Genomic DNA, 15,075 nt, shown 5'->3' with positions numbered 1-15,075 from the left:
CTGCTCCATCATGCGAGCAAGTTGGATAAAGATGAAAGATCTGAATCACCTTATTAAAACACTATGTTAAAACCTAATACAGACTTTACTGTACCCAGAATATCCCCTGTACAACGACCAAGACCTGGCTAGTTTGATCTAATTAAGAGTTTTTACCAATCATAAATGTCCGTGTATGTTTAGTCTGGATAAACAAATAAGACTTTGTGAACTCTCTTGATCGGTCATTAATTAATCATAGACATGTGAGACAAACTGGTATTTGTCCAAGTCAAGTATTAGCATTTCCATTTTCATGAATGAAAATAAGGGAACCCATTTTTAAAGTAAAGTTTTCTTTATTAACTTGAACGACAGACGGGAAATTGAACAGATGAATATAGAAGCTCTACGTATCCCGGACAAATTTTGAATCCCTTTAACGCACGTAATTACCTGTTGAGATAAAAATCTGTGTTGTAACACATGATAAACATATTGTATATTCTATTTAATATACAGATAATATGCTTGTTTTAGATTCAATCTGTTTTCTATCTCAAAATAACCATGAAACATAATGAATATTTATGGGAGAAGTTTGTATGTGTGAAGCAATTAAGTTTGGGTTACATTGCTCTAGTCTTTCTGGTTTTCAATGCATTGACAAGACCTCATTAGAAGCTGATGTTCACACGTGTTTCAGATATAAAATCCTCATCAAGCAAGCTTGGTTTCGAAATGGGGGTTATAATATGGGAGTTTCAGGTGTGTTGTATATTATCTCAGCAAAGGATTATGATTACAAATTATCCAGTCAGACAATCGACTCATTGTCCACTAGGACCCTGGTTCCCAACCTAGGGTGTTTTCTCCGCCTAGCGATGTAGGGTTGGGGTGTCGGGGATGTGACTAACTACTGTAGGAGAAGAATGAATAATTTCAGGACCTCTAGAGCATGTTTTACAATATGAACGTGTAACAGCCACGACCTTTTGTCAATAACCATTGTTGTGGGGTTTAAGTGATTGATCTAGGGATGTGGGAGCTGATAAGGGTGGGGAATCATAGTCCAAAAATCAAAACGAAAGTTTCAAGCGACCACATAGTTGGAAACCAGAGATCTACATAATGCTTCAGTGTCGTCAAAAATACACAGAAATAAAAAAAAGAAATTTTTAATAAGACCGAATAGAAACAATGTAGAACATAAAGTAATTCAACCGTAATACAAACAGAAATGACCACAAAAAATAGCAAAAAATTTGCTAGACTTAGAGTCGAACTTTATTAAATACATTCCTTTATATCTAAAATTCAACAACTTGGCGTTGCTAAGGGGATGGTGCCCCAGAACTAAAGCTGTCCCGACTTTGCGCCCCCTACGCAACCAATTTTCTAATCGTTGAGTTTTAAAATGCCTGGAGCTGTGAGTTTCTATTGACAATCCTGAATCCCATTCGTTCTAAAATTAATGAATCACATCTTCACAATGTCAAGCTATTAATTCCGCTAATACTTATCCACCTTTCTCGTATCACAGAGGTTTGTGAATGCAGCGATTCGCTTGGATTGGACAATAACGAATACAGCCAATCCAAGGTATAAGACACAGTTTAGCTTGACAGTGTGAAGATGAATGGATCCTGGAAACATCACTAGCTCTCTGTTAAAAGTTATGATTGTAAAAAGCTGATTAAAATGCAAATTTAAGCAAAAATACAATAAACATTAAACAAACACTAAAACATAATGAATATAACAAAAACTGTTTCTAATATTTCGGCTACGAATTAAATTTCAATCGGTATCACCATCGTTAATGTGCTGTGTTTTTATCTTTTTAAATGTTTGTAAAATGTAATAGAGTTCGTGGAATTGTTCCAATGTCTTATCTGTGACGTCAGCACTTCTAAATCATTTTTAAGGCTAAATTACAAAACGTCATGGCTAGCGTGCTGCATGTGCTCATATTCCATGTGCTCATATTCCATGTGCTCATATTCCATGTGCTCATATTCCATGTGCTCATATTCCATGTGCTCATATTCCATGCCATTATGCTTTTAAAATTTAGAAAACATTACGAAAACATTTCTAATCCGAAACTAGCTGTCTCTTACCAGCCCCTGATAGATATTTTAGTCAATAATTCATATTAAGGCTTCCAAGAATTAGCATCTATGGATTAATTCAGGTGTTAACTCGCGGCGCCTTTAAATAGAAAGCTTCCCTGGTAATAGTATTTTAAATTCAATAATAAGAACGTTTTTTCTGCCTACTCTATTCCCTACCGTAACGAAGCTAGCATAACATAGTCTAACTAAATAGTTTTAAAGCTTATATTCCAAAAGTGTGGCGAATTTGGTTTCGTCGTCTTCAAAGTTACCATTAAGTGTGAGTTTGACGTCTTTATTTCTGTACTTATCCAAATCCATCTTGCCTTCAAATACTCCGTCACCCTTCTTGTCAAGATGCGTCCACTCCCCGTCAACGACCACGGCTACGGCATTGGCTTTGGGAATTCGAACCTGGAAATATAAAATAAGTAATCTTTAATCTTAATCGTCTGCAAAGAACGTCAACATCATTTGTCAGAAATCAGTTGAACCACTCATTTTCAATATCAAAGGTATTGCAAACAGGTTGTCTAGTTTTCTTTTTATGGGTATTCGATATCTACCCTATACACAGAAAAACCTCTTTACAGCCCCTTATACGTGTTCAGCCTGTAACAGACTCCGATTATGTTTGTATAATCCAGCACCCAAATGTGTAGTACATGTGCAAAGAGGGAAATGTTGCATGACCACGTATTCCCGAAACGATCTTAGCGCTAGGATGTCCTAGAATCAATGTTAGAAGATAAGAACTAGGGACATCATAGTGCCAAGATCGTTTTTTACCTGTCAGCCCCTCTGACATGCTTCGGTCCCTCCCAAGTGCTTACTGATTGAAATGTTCAAAGTAATCGTCTAGATCAGTCAGGGAATTGAACCCTGTATATAAGTTGCTTTAAATATTTCAACTTGGTAGACAGGATCAAAATAGCTTATTAGTTTATTTCTTCAAGAATTTTCAGAATTCCTGGCGAAGTCAATCTGCCAAGGTTTTTAAGATAAAAATGTTTTCATGTTTTTTTTACAGTGAGTAATTTTATCACTGACATTAAAGGGATTGTAAAGAGGTTTTTCTAAATTTTCTATATGTATCGGAGAAACTGATAGCATCATTTTGCACCATTCCAATTTTCGATCTAGCGTCTGTGGTTCCTGTTATTCCACTAAAACTAAGTGTTTCTGATAACCGACCAATTCCATTACTACAACTAAACACCATACACCATTGCCCCTCCTGACATATTACTTGTCCCTCCGAACAATCAAGTCTGGCTACGGTTCTGTTTTAACATATTTCATTGCTTTTTTATCTTTCGACTGGGATTCTTTAGCCAATGAACGGGTCAGAGGGGCTAGTAAGGGAAAAAAGTCGTTCGAATTTTAATCTTTAGGATTTCCGCGAGTTAATAATTGAAGTCATTGCACAATTTCCCTCATTGCATAATGCAGGGCGTTCAATCTTCATTAGACCAATCCCGTGTATACAAGTGGGATGTAAACTCTATTTCATTTAAAACTTTTCAGGACAGAAAACCTGATTCAATAGCGATAAATAAAAATGGAATCTCCATATTCTTACCTTAAAAGGTACGCTCCTCAGTCGAACGTTGGAATTTAGCACCATTGGTTCATACAATCGACATCCATCTTTCCAAATAGCAAACTGTTTAGGACAAGGGTACACCGATTTTAGCGCTTGTTTACAATGGATTAAATAGTTAAATACATTAGGTAACGATTTGGATTCGTTGGATTTCGCCAAGGCGAAGATTTGAAATTTATACCATCCCGATTCAGGAACACTGACACAAAAACTGATGCTATTTTCATCCGATTGGACAAAAACATATTCATTGATATCTTTTTCAGTTCGTACTTGGATCAAATTGGTTGTCGCTTTCACTGGCGCGGCCACTTTAAACTTTATCTCCACTTCGTTTTCCAGAATCACAAATTCGTCTTTTTCATGACTTGATGGCGTCATGCCGGCATCCTTTAGGGCTTCCTGGGCCCCTAAATAACCCTCGGGGATTTCCGGTCGCTGTGAAGACATGTTGTTGAGAATATATCCAATGGTCTAGAATGGACGTGTTTATAAAAATGATCAGATTATTACAACTAACACCAAGAGAAGTGAAATAAAATATTCAGTTCTTGATTTAAATAATTGACGGAAGATGACGGAATGTGTCGATGATTACCGAGATAAAGTCAACCAATCAGCGAAAACTCGTTAACAATTTCATGATCCCCACCTTCCTACTCCACCATTTTAACTTACCTCTAGAATTAAACAGTCGAGATACCTCGCTATTTTCAGTCAGGTATGTTCCTTGTCTCATATACTAGTTATGAAACTATTTCTTACAGAGATTTAAATGGTTCCCCAGACTCTTTATGTGATCATTTGTCATGGTCCCATATCTTTAAAGGTGTGCATATGAAAGACAGTTGGAAGTTCTAAAAGAGTAGTCTCACCAGGTAAATTTTCCCTCATTGTACACGACACTAGATTGTCTATCTTCTGTTGCCCAAATCAGGTGAAAAAGAATAAGACGCTTAATCCATTAGAATGACATGACTTACATATTTCTGAAGAGCAATGGCGGTGTCAGCCTTCCGAGACTGTGGGCATCAATAGGGGACAGACTGACTAAATGTGGGGATGACAATTGTCGAGGTTAAATTTGAAATTTACATTTTGACACATGTTTTGAGGCAATAACGTATAACAAACGTATTTTTAAATTAGTTAAAAAAGGCGGATATAAACCATTTGTTTTAATAAACACATTGATCTCCTGAAGTTTGACTGCAAATTGTTTTGTACAATCAGATATCGAATCGAAAATAATGTCTCCATGTTTTTGTGATATTTGTCGCGCTTGATCTTTTCTTATGATGCCGCTGTCCTGACAAAATTTCCCGTCTTCATTAGCCCAATCAGGTGAAGACAATAGGACGTCTTCTTTCTCTTTCGCTTTATTTAATTGGCTTTGGAATGTTAGAGTTAATTTCCAAAGAAATATATAGTAGACAGACGATTTCGATTGCAAACCTTGATACCAGATTCGCCAGAAACATGAAAAAGTAAATTTGGGTTGGCATCATTCTAAATTTAGACATAGAATCAACATTAACATTAATTCTTGGCACTTGAAATATTTCTATTTCTACTGTTACACGTTAAAGAAGCTCGTTTGATTGTCGCCATCTTGGTGCAGGGTCATTTGTTGCTGATTAATTTTGTTTCTATGTGTATAAGCTGGGTGAAATGCAAGAAAGGCTCTTTCGCCTTATTTCTTACCCTATTAAACTGATTATTATCATTATTAAGGCGGCGCCAATGGAGGTACAGTTTTTTTCATTTTTCCTTAGAAAAATGAGTTGTACCCACAATTGCACCCCCAATATATTTGTAAGTATATGATTTTTTTTACGTTTTTGCCCCTTACTACCCGTCAGAATGCACAATTAAGTCATTCCACTTCCTAGTTGTACCCCCAGTCTCGAGAATCAGGGCCGCCACTGTGCAGGGTGAATAAAAGAGGCTAGCCCGGTTTTGGACCCCAACTTTAAAATCTTTTGGGAATTCACTTGTCTACAAAGAGGATAAAGAGTGGAACTTACAGTTGAATTGTGTGTAACGAAGTTTTCAAGTTACATCAAGAGATGGTAGATAACTACTATTAAGTATAGGTAAATGACTATATGAATCTAGTCCGTGCTATGTCTTGAAATTCTCTTTCTCCCTCCCTTTTGGGGTTTTTGCATGCCTATAGTTTACTAATGTTTGGTCTACTTTTGGAATTTAATGTCTAAAATTGCGTTTTTTTTCAGGTTTTGTGAGATGATGATGATTTTCATGCGGAAGGATAATCCTAAAAATATTAGTTTTGTGTACAGTGACAGTCGAGCGGATGTTGATAAAATGTAGTTGTCTACTTTCATTTTGACTAGCTCAAGAATTTCTACAGATTAAACATTTCCGAACAAGATCGAAGTCTGCAAGGGCAGCATCAAATCAGAAATCTAGACCAAAAATTAGTCAAAAATGGGCATGCGAAAACCCCAAGCACGACCACCATTAGCATTAAATGTTTTAGTGGTATGAGTCTATGAATAGGAAGAAAACTCCATAAAAAGAAACCAACAGATATTTATATGGTAATAAAACCCAATAAAACTGACAATACAAAATATATACCAAGGGAGATAAATCTGTAACTCTACAGACCGATTTTAGTTCACTAGAAATTCATCCTTTTACTCGATAAATCACCCAATACCATGTAGTCATCATAGAAATATTCCAAAACTTTCAATGCTACGATTACAATGTTTTTAGCGTCAATGGTTCGAATAGTCTTATAAAAGGGACCAAGTCTCATTTAATGAACAAATAGTGGTTGAGAGTTCTATTCTTGGTCGGCATGTGTAATTCCCTTGACCATTAATAAATCATCTCATTGGTACAGATAATCCGGGAAATATCATTACAAAGAGATTTTGTCCATGGACCAGCTGGTGGAGAGGATTCTTCTGAACCTAATTAAGTTGTTATGCTCGTAAAAAAAATTTTCTTTTGCTATCCCATATACTTCATAGTCTCTTTCATTTCTTCTCGTGTCCATTGTCCTACTTTTTTGATATTTCTTGGGCTCTCCGACCAGCGCCATCGAGTAACGGGCGCCGTCCAGTTGGTCCCGTACACAGTGACAAGATAGTTCGGCGTGTCGCACGGTACACGGACAGCCACGCCCAATAGCTCACCCCAACATAGGGTTATAATAGGGAAGGTAAACCTGGAATGAGAAATTAAATACGAATCTACGTGTTTCGTCGGTAGTATATCTATCGGTGGTTCAACTAGATGGTTGAAACTGAAACAACTTTCACGGCAATCATATCTACGGTAGCCATTCTCGCTACGCCTGACAATGCAGCAGCAAGAAAATCTTCTTTACTTGTTAGGCGGAAGTTACAATATAGATGTTAGTTACATGAGATAATTTCATTGTCATTCGCCGTAGATACGATTGCTTTCACGGATATCGTTTGCTGCAGAACAAACCGAAAACTGAACCTCTAGCCTGTATCATTCATTCGTCTACGTACATCCTCGTCGTAGACTGGTATAGTCTGGGTGTCAGAGACTATGAAACATTCAAATCTGTGTTTTGATAATTGCATGTTATTAGATGACAATACAATGTAATATTTCCCATTTTCTTTTATTCTACCTGTATTTTTCGCCTCGTAATCCAACACCGCCAACCCAAATATGGTCCGGTTCTTCATACACATAAAACACATCCATTGTTAGCCCTTGTTTATTAAATGTCATCTCAAAACTATCATTTAACTACAATATAAACACAATGAGTTTTGTATCCTACTTTTGGGCACTTAATGGGTTAATGAAGGCAAGCCATGCCATGTGCAATGAGGGGAAATTCGCAAGAACAGCAGAATTAGCTGCTCTTTTTCGATTTCCATCTTTCGAAGGATCTTTAACCTGGTTGAAATACTTACCCTACCGAGCTGACGAGTTTACAGGTTGAAATACCTACCCTACCGAGCTGGTCAGTTTACGGGTTGAAATACCTACCCTACCGAGCTGGCGAGTTTACGGGTTGAAATACCTACCCTACCGAGCTGGCGAGTTTACGGGTTGAAATACCTACCCTACCGAGCTGGCGATTTTACGGGTTGAAATACCTACCCTACCGAGCTGGCGATTTTACGGGTTGAAATACCTACCCTACCGAGCTGGTCAGTTTACGGTTGCAATACTTACCCTACCGAGCTGGTGAGTTTACAGGTTGGAGAACTTACCCTACCGAGCTGGCGAGTTTGCGGGATGAAATATTTACCCTATCGAGTTGGCGAGTTCACGGGTTGAAATATTTACCCTATAGAGCTGGCGAGTTTACGGGTTGAAATACTTACCCTACTGTGCTGGCGAGTTTACAAGCTGGAATATTTACCCTACCGAGCTGGAGAGTTTACAGGTTGAAATACTTACCCTACCGAGCTGGCGAGTTTACGGGTTGAAATATTTACCCTATAGAGCTGGCGAGTTTACGGGTTGAAATACTTACCCTACTGCATGTGCTGGCGAGTTTACAAGCTGGAATATCCTACCGAGCTGGCGAGCTTGCAGGATGAAATATTTACCCTATGGAGCTGGCGAGTATACAGGTTGAAATACTTACCCTACCCAGCTGGTGAGTTTACAGGTTGAAATACTTACCCTACCGAGCTGGCGCCTTTGGCGGAAACCGTGAGATTTAAAGGTCGTCAGTATATCTGGAGTGTAATCTTTGATATAAACTTCAAAATCCATATCACTTGTATAAGAGATAAATCCACATTGACGAAACCAGCCTAGACGACAAAAAACACAGAATAATAGAAAAGGGAAATGCGATTGCAGAGAGTTTTTCATTTAACCATCTTCACAATGTCAGCCTTCGTTTACTCGCGTAGCCATATTGTTCACAGATATTTCATTTCAAAGGATCTGATTGGCTGTATTCGCTGGCGTACAATCCAATCAAATGGCTACATCTACAAACTTAAGTGATACAAGAAAAGTGGTTATTGCAGTCATGGTTTAGGCGCAGTTCGTAATAGCGTGACATTGTGAAGATGACTTTAGGCTAATATAAAGAAACCAACTGCAAACGATTCGAACAGCAAAACGAAACCCGAATCCCGAAACAATATTTTTACGAAACATTTTCCGTAAGGTAAGGAACTTTTCACATCAATCAATCAAGTGAGGTAGCTACCACAGACCTAATAGTGTTCCACTTGAAAGCCAGTATTTAACTCCAACTTCGTCCATGGTAGATTTTAATGATTTCAATAACTTGGAAGCCCTCATAGCTCGATTCCTTCCAGTCTCTGTAGCTTCAAATCCAGGATTAGCTCTATAGAATTCTTTTACTCTTGTTTCATTGCATTCAATGAATCTTGATTCTGGAATATCTTGGAGTAAGAATCGGCTGATATTGGACGGCGCCAAGAGGGTTAAATCGCCGAGTCTAGTTTGGGTTAACTCTAGACTGAAATTACATGAGCGTGAAAGATTAACTGCTAAGACTGATAACATAATTATAATAAATCGTAAAATTTAGACAAACTTCGTCCATTATATGTCCGAACATTTCATACTACAACCATCTTGATGGACAAGGGTTCTATATCTTGATTTTTTTCATTCAGAGCTAAAGAAAGAAGTACATGTACTATTATTTTACAAGGCAAACAATTCAGCATTACATGGATTCTGTCCAGTAGATTGTTCTTATAAACATTACGTGATATTCAATACTGCTTTGATTGGTTAAAAATGATATCATTGGACAGGCCTTTAGCAGAAAACCTCTCAGATTTCAATGTAGACTAGAATTTCAGAAAACAAAAAAGATACGAAATTGGAATCTAATTTTAAACAGATTGCTACCAACCCATCAGCAACCTACTTGTTAAATCCTGAAGCATTGTGTCCAAAACTGAGCTGATCAGTCTTCAACCAATCTGGTGGGTTAACAAGATGAATTCTGTCATTCCAAATAAAGTTATCTCCCCTGTTATAAAATACCACCAGGTGGAGTAACAGTGGTCTCAGTTGATGATACAAGAATATATGGGAAAGATTATTTTGGTGGAATTCTGGTCGAGACGTGACACCCTTCACTTTAAAATTTTCAAAACCATTTTGTTTCAAGCCATAAAATTTAATTTTCTGAAATATGTAAAAAGAAGATTCGTAGTTAAATATGCGAGCTCAACCCAGAAGAAACATACCATATAAATCTACTGTAACAATGTAAATTGTCGAAACGTTGTGTACAAAAACCCAGAAGAAACATACCATATAAACCTATTGTAACAATGTAAATTGTCGAAACGATGTGTACACTAAAACCCAGAAGAAACATACCATATAAATCTACTGTAACAATGTAAATTGTCGAAACGTTGATTACACTAAAACCCAGAAGAAACATACCATATAAACATATTGTAACAATGTAAATTGTTGAAACGTTGTGTACACTAAAACTCAGAAGAAACATACCATGTTAACCTATTGTAACAATGTAAATTGTCGAAACGTTGTGTACAAAAACCCAGAAGAAACATACCATATAAACCTATTGCAACAATGTAAATTGTCGAAACGTTGAGTTCAATAAAACCCAGGAGAATCATACCATATATACCGATAGTTATAGCAAGGTAATTTGTTGAAACATTGTGTACAATTAAACCAAGTTGGTAGTAGTTACTTTATTAACAGATAAGGACAATGTAAATTGTTGAAGCGACGTGTACTATAAAACACAGGAACAGTAGGCTATACAATATAAACTAATGATGACAATGTAAATTGTTGAAACGTTGTGTAGAGTAAAAATCATTTTATAGTACTCTATATTCCAGAAGAATCATACCATATAGTTGTATGCAATTTACCTGAAAATCTGAGTCTATATCCGTCGTCACACCAAAAGAGACAAAATGTGTATCGTTAATGTCACTGTTTATCTGTAAATTATTGGTTTCAATGGTCATTTCGTTGGTCAGGTGAATTATCACATTCAAAATTCTGGGTTCGATCAAAAACACCGTCACGTTTTCTTTTTCTATTTCATCTATAAATTTCTGAAATTCAAATAACAATAACAATTTTTTTTTAAGAGCCTGTATCAAATCAGAATCTATAGTCTATATCAAATGTCCCCAAAGAAAAATGCTAATGTCCCTACATGTGGAAGTCCCTATGGTTGAAAACCTTCGACTTAAAGTGGTTATAAAGAGGTTTACTAAACTTTTTATGTATATTATATCGAGGACAAAATATAAATACCAATATGTGACTTTATTTTTGGTATCTTGTCAGTTTTATTTATTCTACCCAAAATATAGACCCAGATTTACCTGTATTAAGTCACTGTTTAGTAAGTAAGGTACCAATACACCGTCTCTGTTTACCATTTCTATTTCTTTAATTTGCGACATGAACTAAAAATACAAACACAAAAAAACACAATATTCAAATTATGGCAATCTCTTGATATGTATAAGTTTTTCGACTGAAATACAGATCTACATGTTTCGTTTCGTGTTTTGTGTGTAGGTTATTCCGATTGCAAACCATGATCAGAAGAAACAGTCCTCCAACAAGTGTTCTTTCAAATTTTGACCAAAATAGTATAAAATAGTGGTATATCTCTCAATATGTCACTCAAAACGCTGTTAAAAGTAGTTAGACACTACAGATCAATGTTTAACAATGAATATCCCGTAATTATTTTATTGAATAGAAGTTTATGAATAGCTTGAATATAAATTTTCACAGATCAGTTGATGCAAAACAATATAGCACGTGTAGTAAGCCACGGATAAAACACGAAACGAACCATCCATATTTGCATTTTAATTATATCATCTTCGGAGATAATGTATTTAAATTTGATTTCTTGCAATATTGATTGGAAGATTACAATAAGCATTCTTACCAGCTATTTCTGATATCGCTAACAAGGCAATGATTGGGTATTTCAGTCTAATTAAGATTAGGCCAAACTTTCGTTCCATTTTTTATAGCTTTTATTTTTCATTGAGCCACTTTAGTGAGGGTCCAAAGACTGACCTCTTAAACATTCGTCAAAATAACCTTTTGACCTAATCTGCTTTAACCAATCAAATTCCTTCACTATCTCACAAAATGCAAAGGGCAGAAATGTTATTGGTTAAAGCAGGGTTAAATCAAAAGGTTGGTCTAGTTCGAATTAGACTGGACTTAGACAAGGGAGTTTTAGTTGACTAATAGGTGTCTCATGACTTACAAAGAAGACAGAATCGTATTATCAAACAAAGTTAGAAATAGATTTACATTGTGCAGAACCTTAGGTGATCGTTACAAAGTTGGAAAGACAGCAAATCATATCTAATTGTCCCTTGTCGTTCTCGTGGATTATTCTCATTAGAATGGAATTCGTGATGTTCCGTTTTTTTCTGAGGCTGACTCAACTTGTCAACGAAATTTTTATCATTATCATTTAATATTGTACCAAATTGGGTCCGAATTCTTCAGAACATGATTTTACGTAGAATCTAAACATATCATCAATGACAAGTGTAGAGACCTTGAGAATCACCAAACGAAACATTAAGAGGTTTTCTAAATTTGCACCATTCCAATTTTCAATCAGACTTCTGTGGTTCCTACAATTCCACTGTCTGATTGAAATTTGGAATGGTACAAATTGATGCTATCAGTGTTCCAGATACACATAAATGTTTTTAGAAAACCTCTTTACAATTCCTATAAGATCTATATTTTTAACAGATAAATGATAATTTCTTTACCTGCACGGCTGGGATGTTTTGATAGAAAACCATGTATACAAGAACGGGAAATGATACGATTGCTAAAAAACGTTTATACCTCCGACTCATAACGTCTCTAACGGGAGCCATTTTTTATAACGGGGAGGCGAGTAAGAGTGTTCTGATATAAAATGTTGCGGGAACAATCCAGCACGATTGTCAAATAACACAAGAAAAATACAGGTGACACGCTGCTAATCCACCGTAATCGGTGTTACTAATAACATTATGCTATAAGGAATAATAACTATAAGGAATCTGTCTTTGGAAACAGATTAATAGCTGTACCATCAATCCAAATAACAAAAATAAATTGAACTAAAAAATTACACTAGGTCTTAAAAGTTCCAAGAATGCGGCACTACTTCCAAGTCCATCCAAATTATTTCAAACTGTTTGAAAAGGCCTAAAGATATAAGCACTTTTCCGAGTGTTCTATAAACCAATCGTTTATCAAAATTACCAGAATAAAACCACCACTGTTAGAATATTTCTTATTAAACACAGACTGAAGCACTACTTATACATCTAAATTAACATCTATAACGTTACTATAATAGCATATATTTTTTAAATATTTGAAACTGTAGGTCGTTGTGAATTACGGAACAAAATGCCAAAAAGTTACAATGATATCACTTTTCATTGTTAGTATTCCTGATTAATAATTGATAATACTTCCTCATATGAAAAGTTATTTTAGATTTAGGGCTTCGTTTTGCTGTCGGATTAGTTAAAATTACAAAAAACAAAATCCAATCACACGATGCAAAGTTTGCCCTGGAGGTCTCAAAGAATGGGGCACTACTTTCAGCACATTTATAATCTAGTATATCCGCGATAGTTATCTTACACCAGAGTTTTAACGGTTCACAAGCGAATAAAGGTCAGGGCACTTGTTTCAAGAAAGCGTCAAAGTCGGTCAAAAATACAATATTTTCAAAACTTTTTGGTCCTAATAAAACATAGTAATTGCGAATTACAAAAACAAATCCAAATGTTAGTAGTCGATCTTTGAGAAAGCCGAGATCGAACCACCATTTATAAATATTAATATAGTCTTAATTAAAAAAAAGTATATAAAAGCACAATTTTAAGTTCTAATAACAAAAACAAGTCAGGATCTGTCCTGCGGCTTTGCTGTTGTTTTTCGGAACATCCATCAATACGTAGGTCGGAATTAGAACAAAAATTTGACTAAATTACAATTACATTTGTATTACATTACATTACTTCCGGATTTCTTAAGCGCATAAATACCAAGGTTCCTCGTGCACTGGTCAATGGTCATTGGCGACTTCCAGAGTAGTACATAGGCTTAGCCTCTTTTCAAAAGTCAGTTAAAGACCATAGACTATAATTAAAACACGTTTATCTAACTTTTATTAAGTTTATGTATCGACCTGTGAACACCTTGAACCATTCTAAACAGTATTTGAGTCACTGCACCATATTTAGACAGCTTATAATCATAATAAGAAGATTAATTATATTCACTTCTACGTGGTTTTCCTATAAAATCTATAGTCACCCAGCTCACAGGACTGTCCAAAGGTTTGAATACAAATGATTTTTCAGTGACCAGATGTTGGGAAGTAGCCTGAACTAGGTAGGATGTAATAAAGGGGGAGGGGGGGGGGGTAGGGCCGAAGGTCGTTCCAATTGAATTAAACGGACACCAACCACCACTTTAAAACTTTCCCTGAAGCCATGAATTTTAATTTTTCCAATGATTTATCTTTAAAGTGTATTTTGTCTTGTAATCCACACCTTCATCTATTTCCGTTACTGCGGCCTTTAAAATCAGGATTGAAACTGAGTTGAATAGGTCCGACCTTATATTCACCTTATCGGATAAGGAAAACTGCAGACAGTGGCGGGGCCGTGTTGACGTCCGAGGGGTGGAGTGACAGTGCTGGTCAATAATCTAATTCAGAATTCAGCGACCAGCTAATAAACTACAATATAGTTCAATAGTTTAAACTACATTATAGTTCAATAGTTTAAACTAAAATATAGTTCAATAGTTTAAACTACAATATAGTTCACTAGTTTAAACATTTTAATAGTTTAAACTACAATATAGTTCACTAGTTTAAACTACAATATTGTTCACTAGTTTAAACTACAATATAGTTCACTAGTTTAAACTACAATATAGTTCACTGGTTTAAACTACAATATAGTTCACTGGTTTAAACATTTTAATAGTTTAAACTACAATATAGTTCAATAGTTTAAACTACAATATTGTTCACTAGTTTAAACATTTTAATAGTTTAAACTACAATATAGTTCACTAGTTTAAACTACAATCTTGTTCACTAGTTTAAACATTTTAATAGTTTAAACTACAATATAGTTCAATAGTTTAAACTACATTATAGTTCAATAGTTTAAACTACAATATAGTTCACTGGTTTAAACTACAATATAGTTCACTAGTATAAACATTTTAATAGTTTAAACTACAATACAGTTCACTAGTTTAAACTACAATATAGTTCACTAGTTTAAACATTTTAATAGTTTAAACTACAATATAGTTCACTGGTTTAAACTACAA

The 15,075-nt window shown here is 35.5% G+C and overlaps 2 protein-coding genes across 2 annotated transcripts; both read right to left on the bottom strand.

Moving 5' to 3' along the window:
- Positions 1-1,141: 1,141 nt before the first annotated feature.
- LOTGIDRAFT_233815 (hypothetical protein) lies at positions 1,142-4,222 on the bottom strand. Its single transcript, XM_009060715.1, has 2 exons — positions 3,679-4,222; positions 1,142-2,510 (listed from the first exon to the last, which is right to left on the bottom strand). The coding sequence occupies exons 1-2, from the start codon at positions 4,150-4,152 to the stop codon at positions 2,313-2,315; spliced, it is 672 nt and encodes a 223-aa protein (XP_009058963.1). The 5' UTR covers positions 4,153-4,222; the 3' UTR covers positions 1,142-2,312.
- A 2,022-nt stretch (positions 4,223-6,244) lies between these two features.
- LOTGIDRAFT_233814 (hypothetical protein) lies at positions 6,245-13,096 on the bottom strand. Its single transcript, XM_009060714.1, has 8 exons — positions 12,489-13,096; positions 11,055-11,138; positions 10,590-10,778; positions 9,593-9,855; positions 8,904-9,172; positions 8,356-8,489; positions 7,343-7,464; positions 6,245-6,904 (listed from the first exon to the last, which is right to left on the bottom strand). Exons 1-8 carry the CDS (start codon positions 12,597-12,599, stop codon positions 6,688-6,690), a joined length of 1,389 nt encoding a protein of 462 aa, XP_009058962.1. The 5' UTR covers positions 12,600-13,096; the 3' UTR covers positions 6,245-6,687.
- Between the last annotated feature and the right edge of the window lie 1,979 nt (positions 13,097-15,075).

The sequence above is a fragment of the Lottia gigantea genome (genome assembly GCF_000327385.1).
Source record: "Lottia gigantea unplaced genomic scaffold LOTGIsca_44, whole genome shotgun sequence".
Taxonomy (NCBI): Eukaryota; Metazoa; Mollusca; class Gastropoda; family Lottiidae; genus Lottia; species Lottia gigantea.
The sequence above is the reverse complement of the archived record's forward strand: the minus strand, read 5'-3'. Positions and strand labels throughout refer to the sequence as shown.

Bases quoted from the DNA above. Each gene is read 5' to 3' on its own strand.
- LOTGIDRAFT_233815 (XM_009060715.1), bottom strand. From the start codon at position 4,152: ATGTCTTCACAGCGACCGGAAATCCCCGAGGGTTATTTAGGGGCCCAG. The intron at 2,511-3,678 runs GTAAGAATATGG...TTATATTTCCAG, and splicing joins TGAGGAGCGTACCTTTTAAG to GTTCGAATTCCCAAAGCCAA.
- LOTGIDRAFT_233814 (XM_009060714.1), bottom strand. From the start codon at position 12,599: ATGGCTCCCGTTAGAGACGTTATGAGTCGGAGGTATAAACGTTTTTTA. The intron at 9,856-10,589 runs GTAAATTGCATA...TACATATTTCAG, and splicing joins ATATAGACTCAGATTTTCAG to AAAATTAAATTTTATGGCTT. The intron at 9,173-9,592 runs GTAGGTTGCTGA...ATGTAATTTCAG, and splicing joins AATGCTTCAGGATTTAACAA to TCTAGAGTTAACCCAAACTA.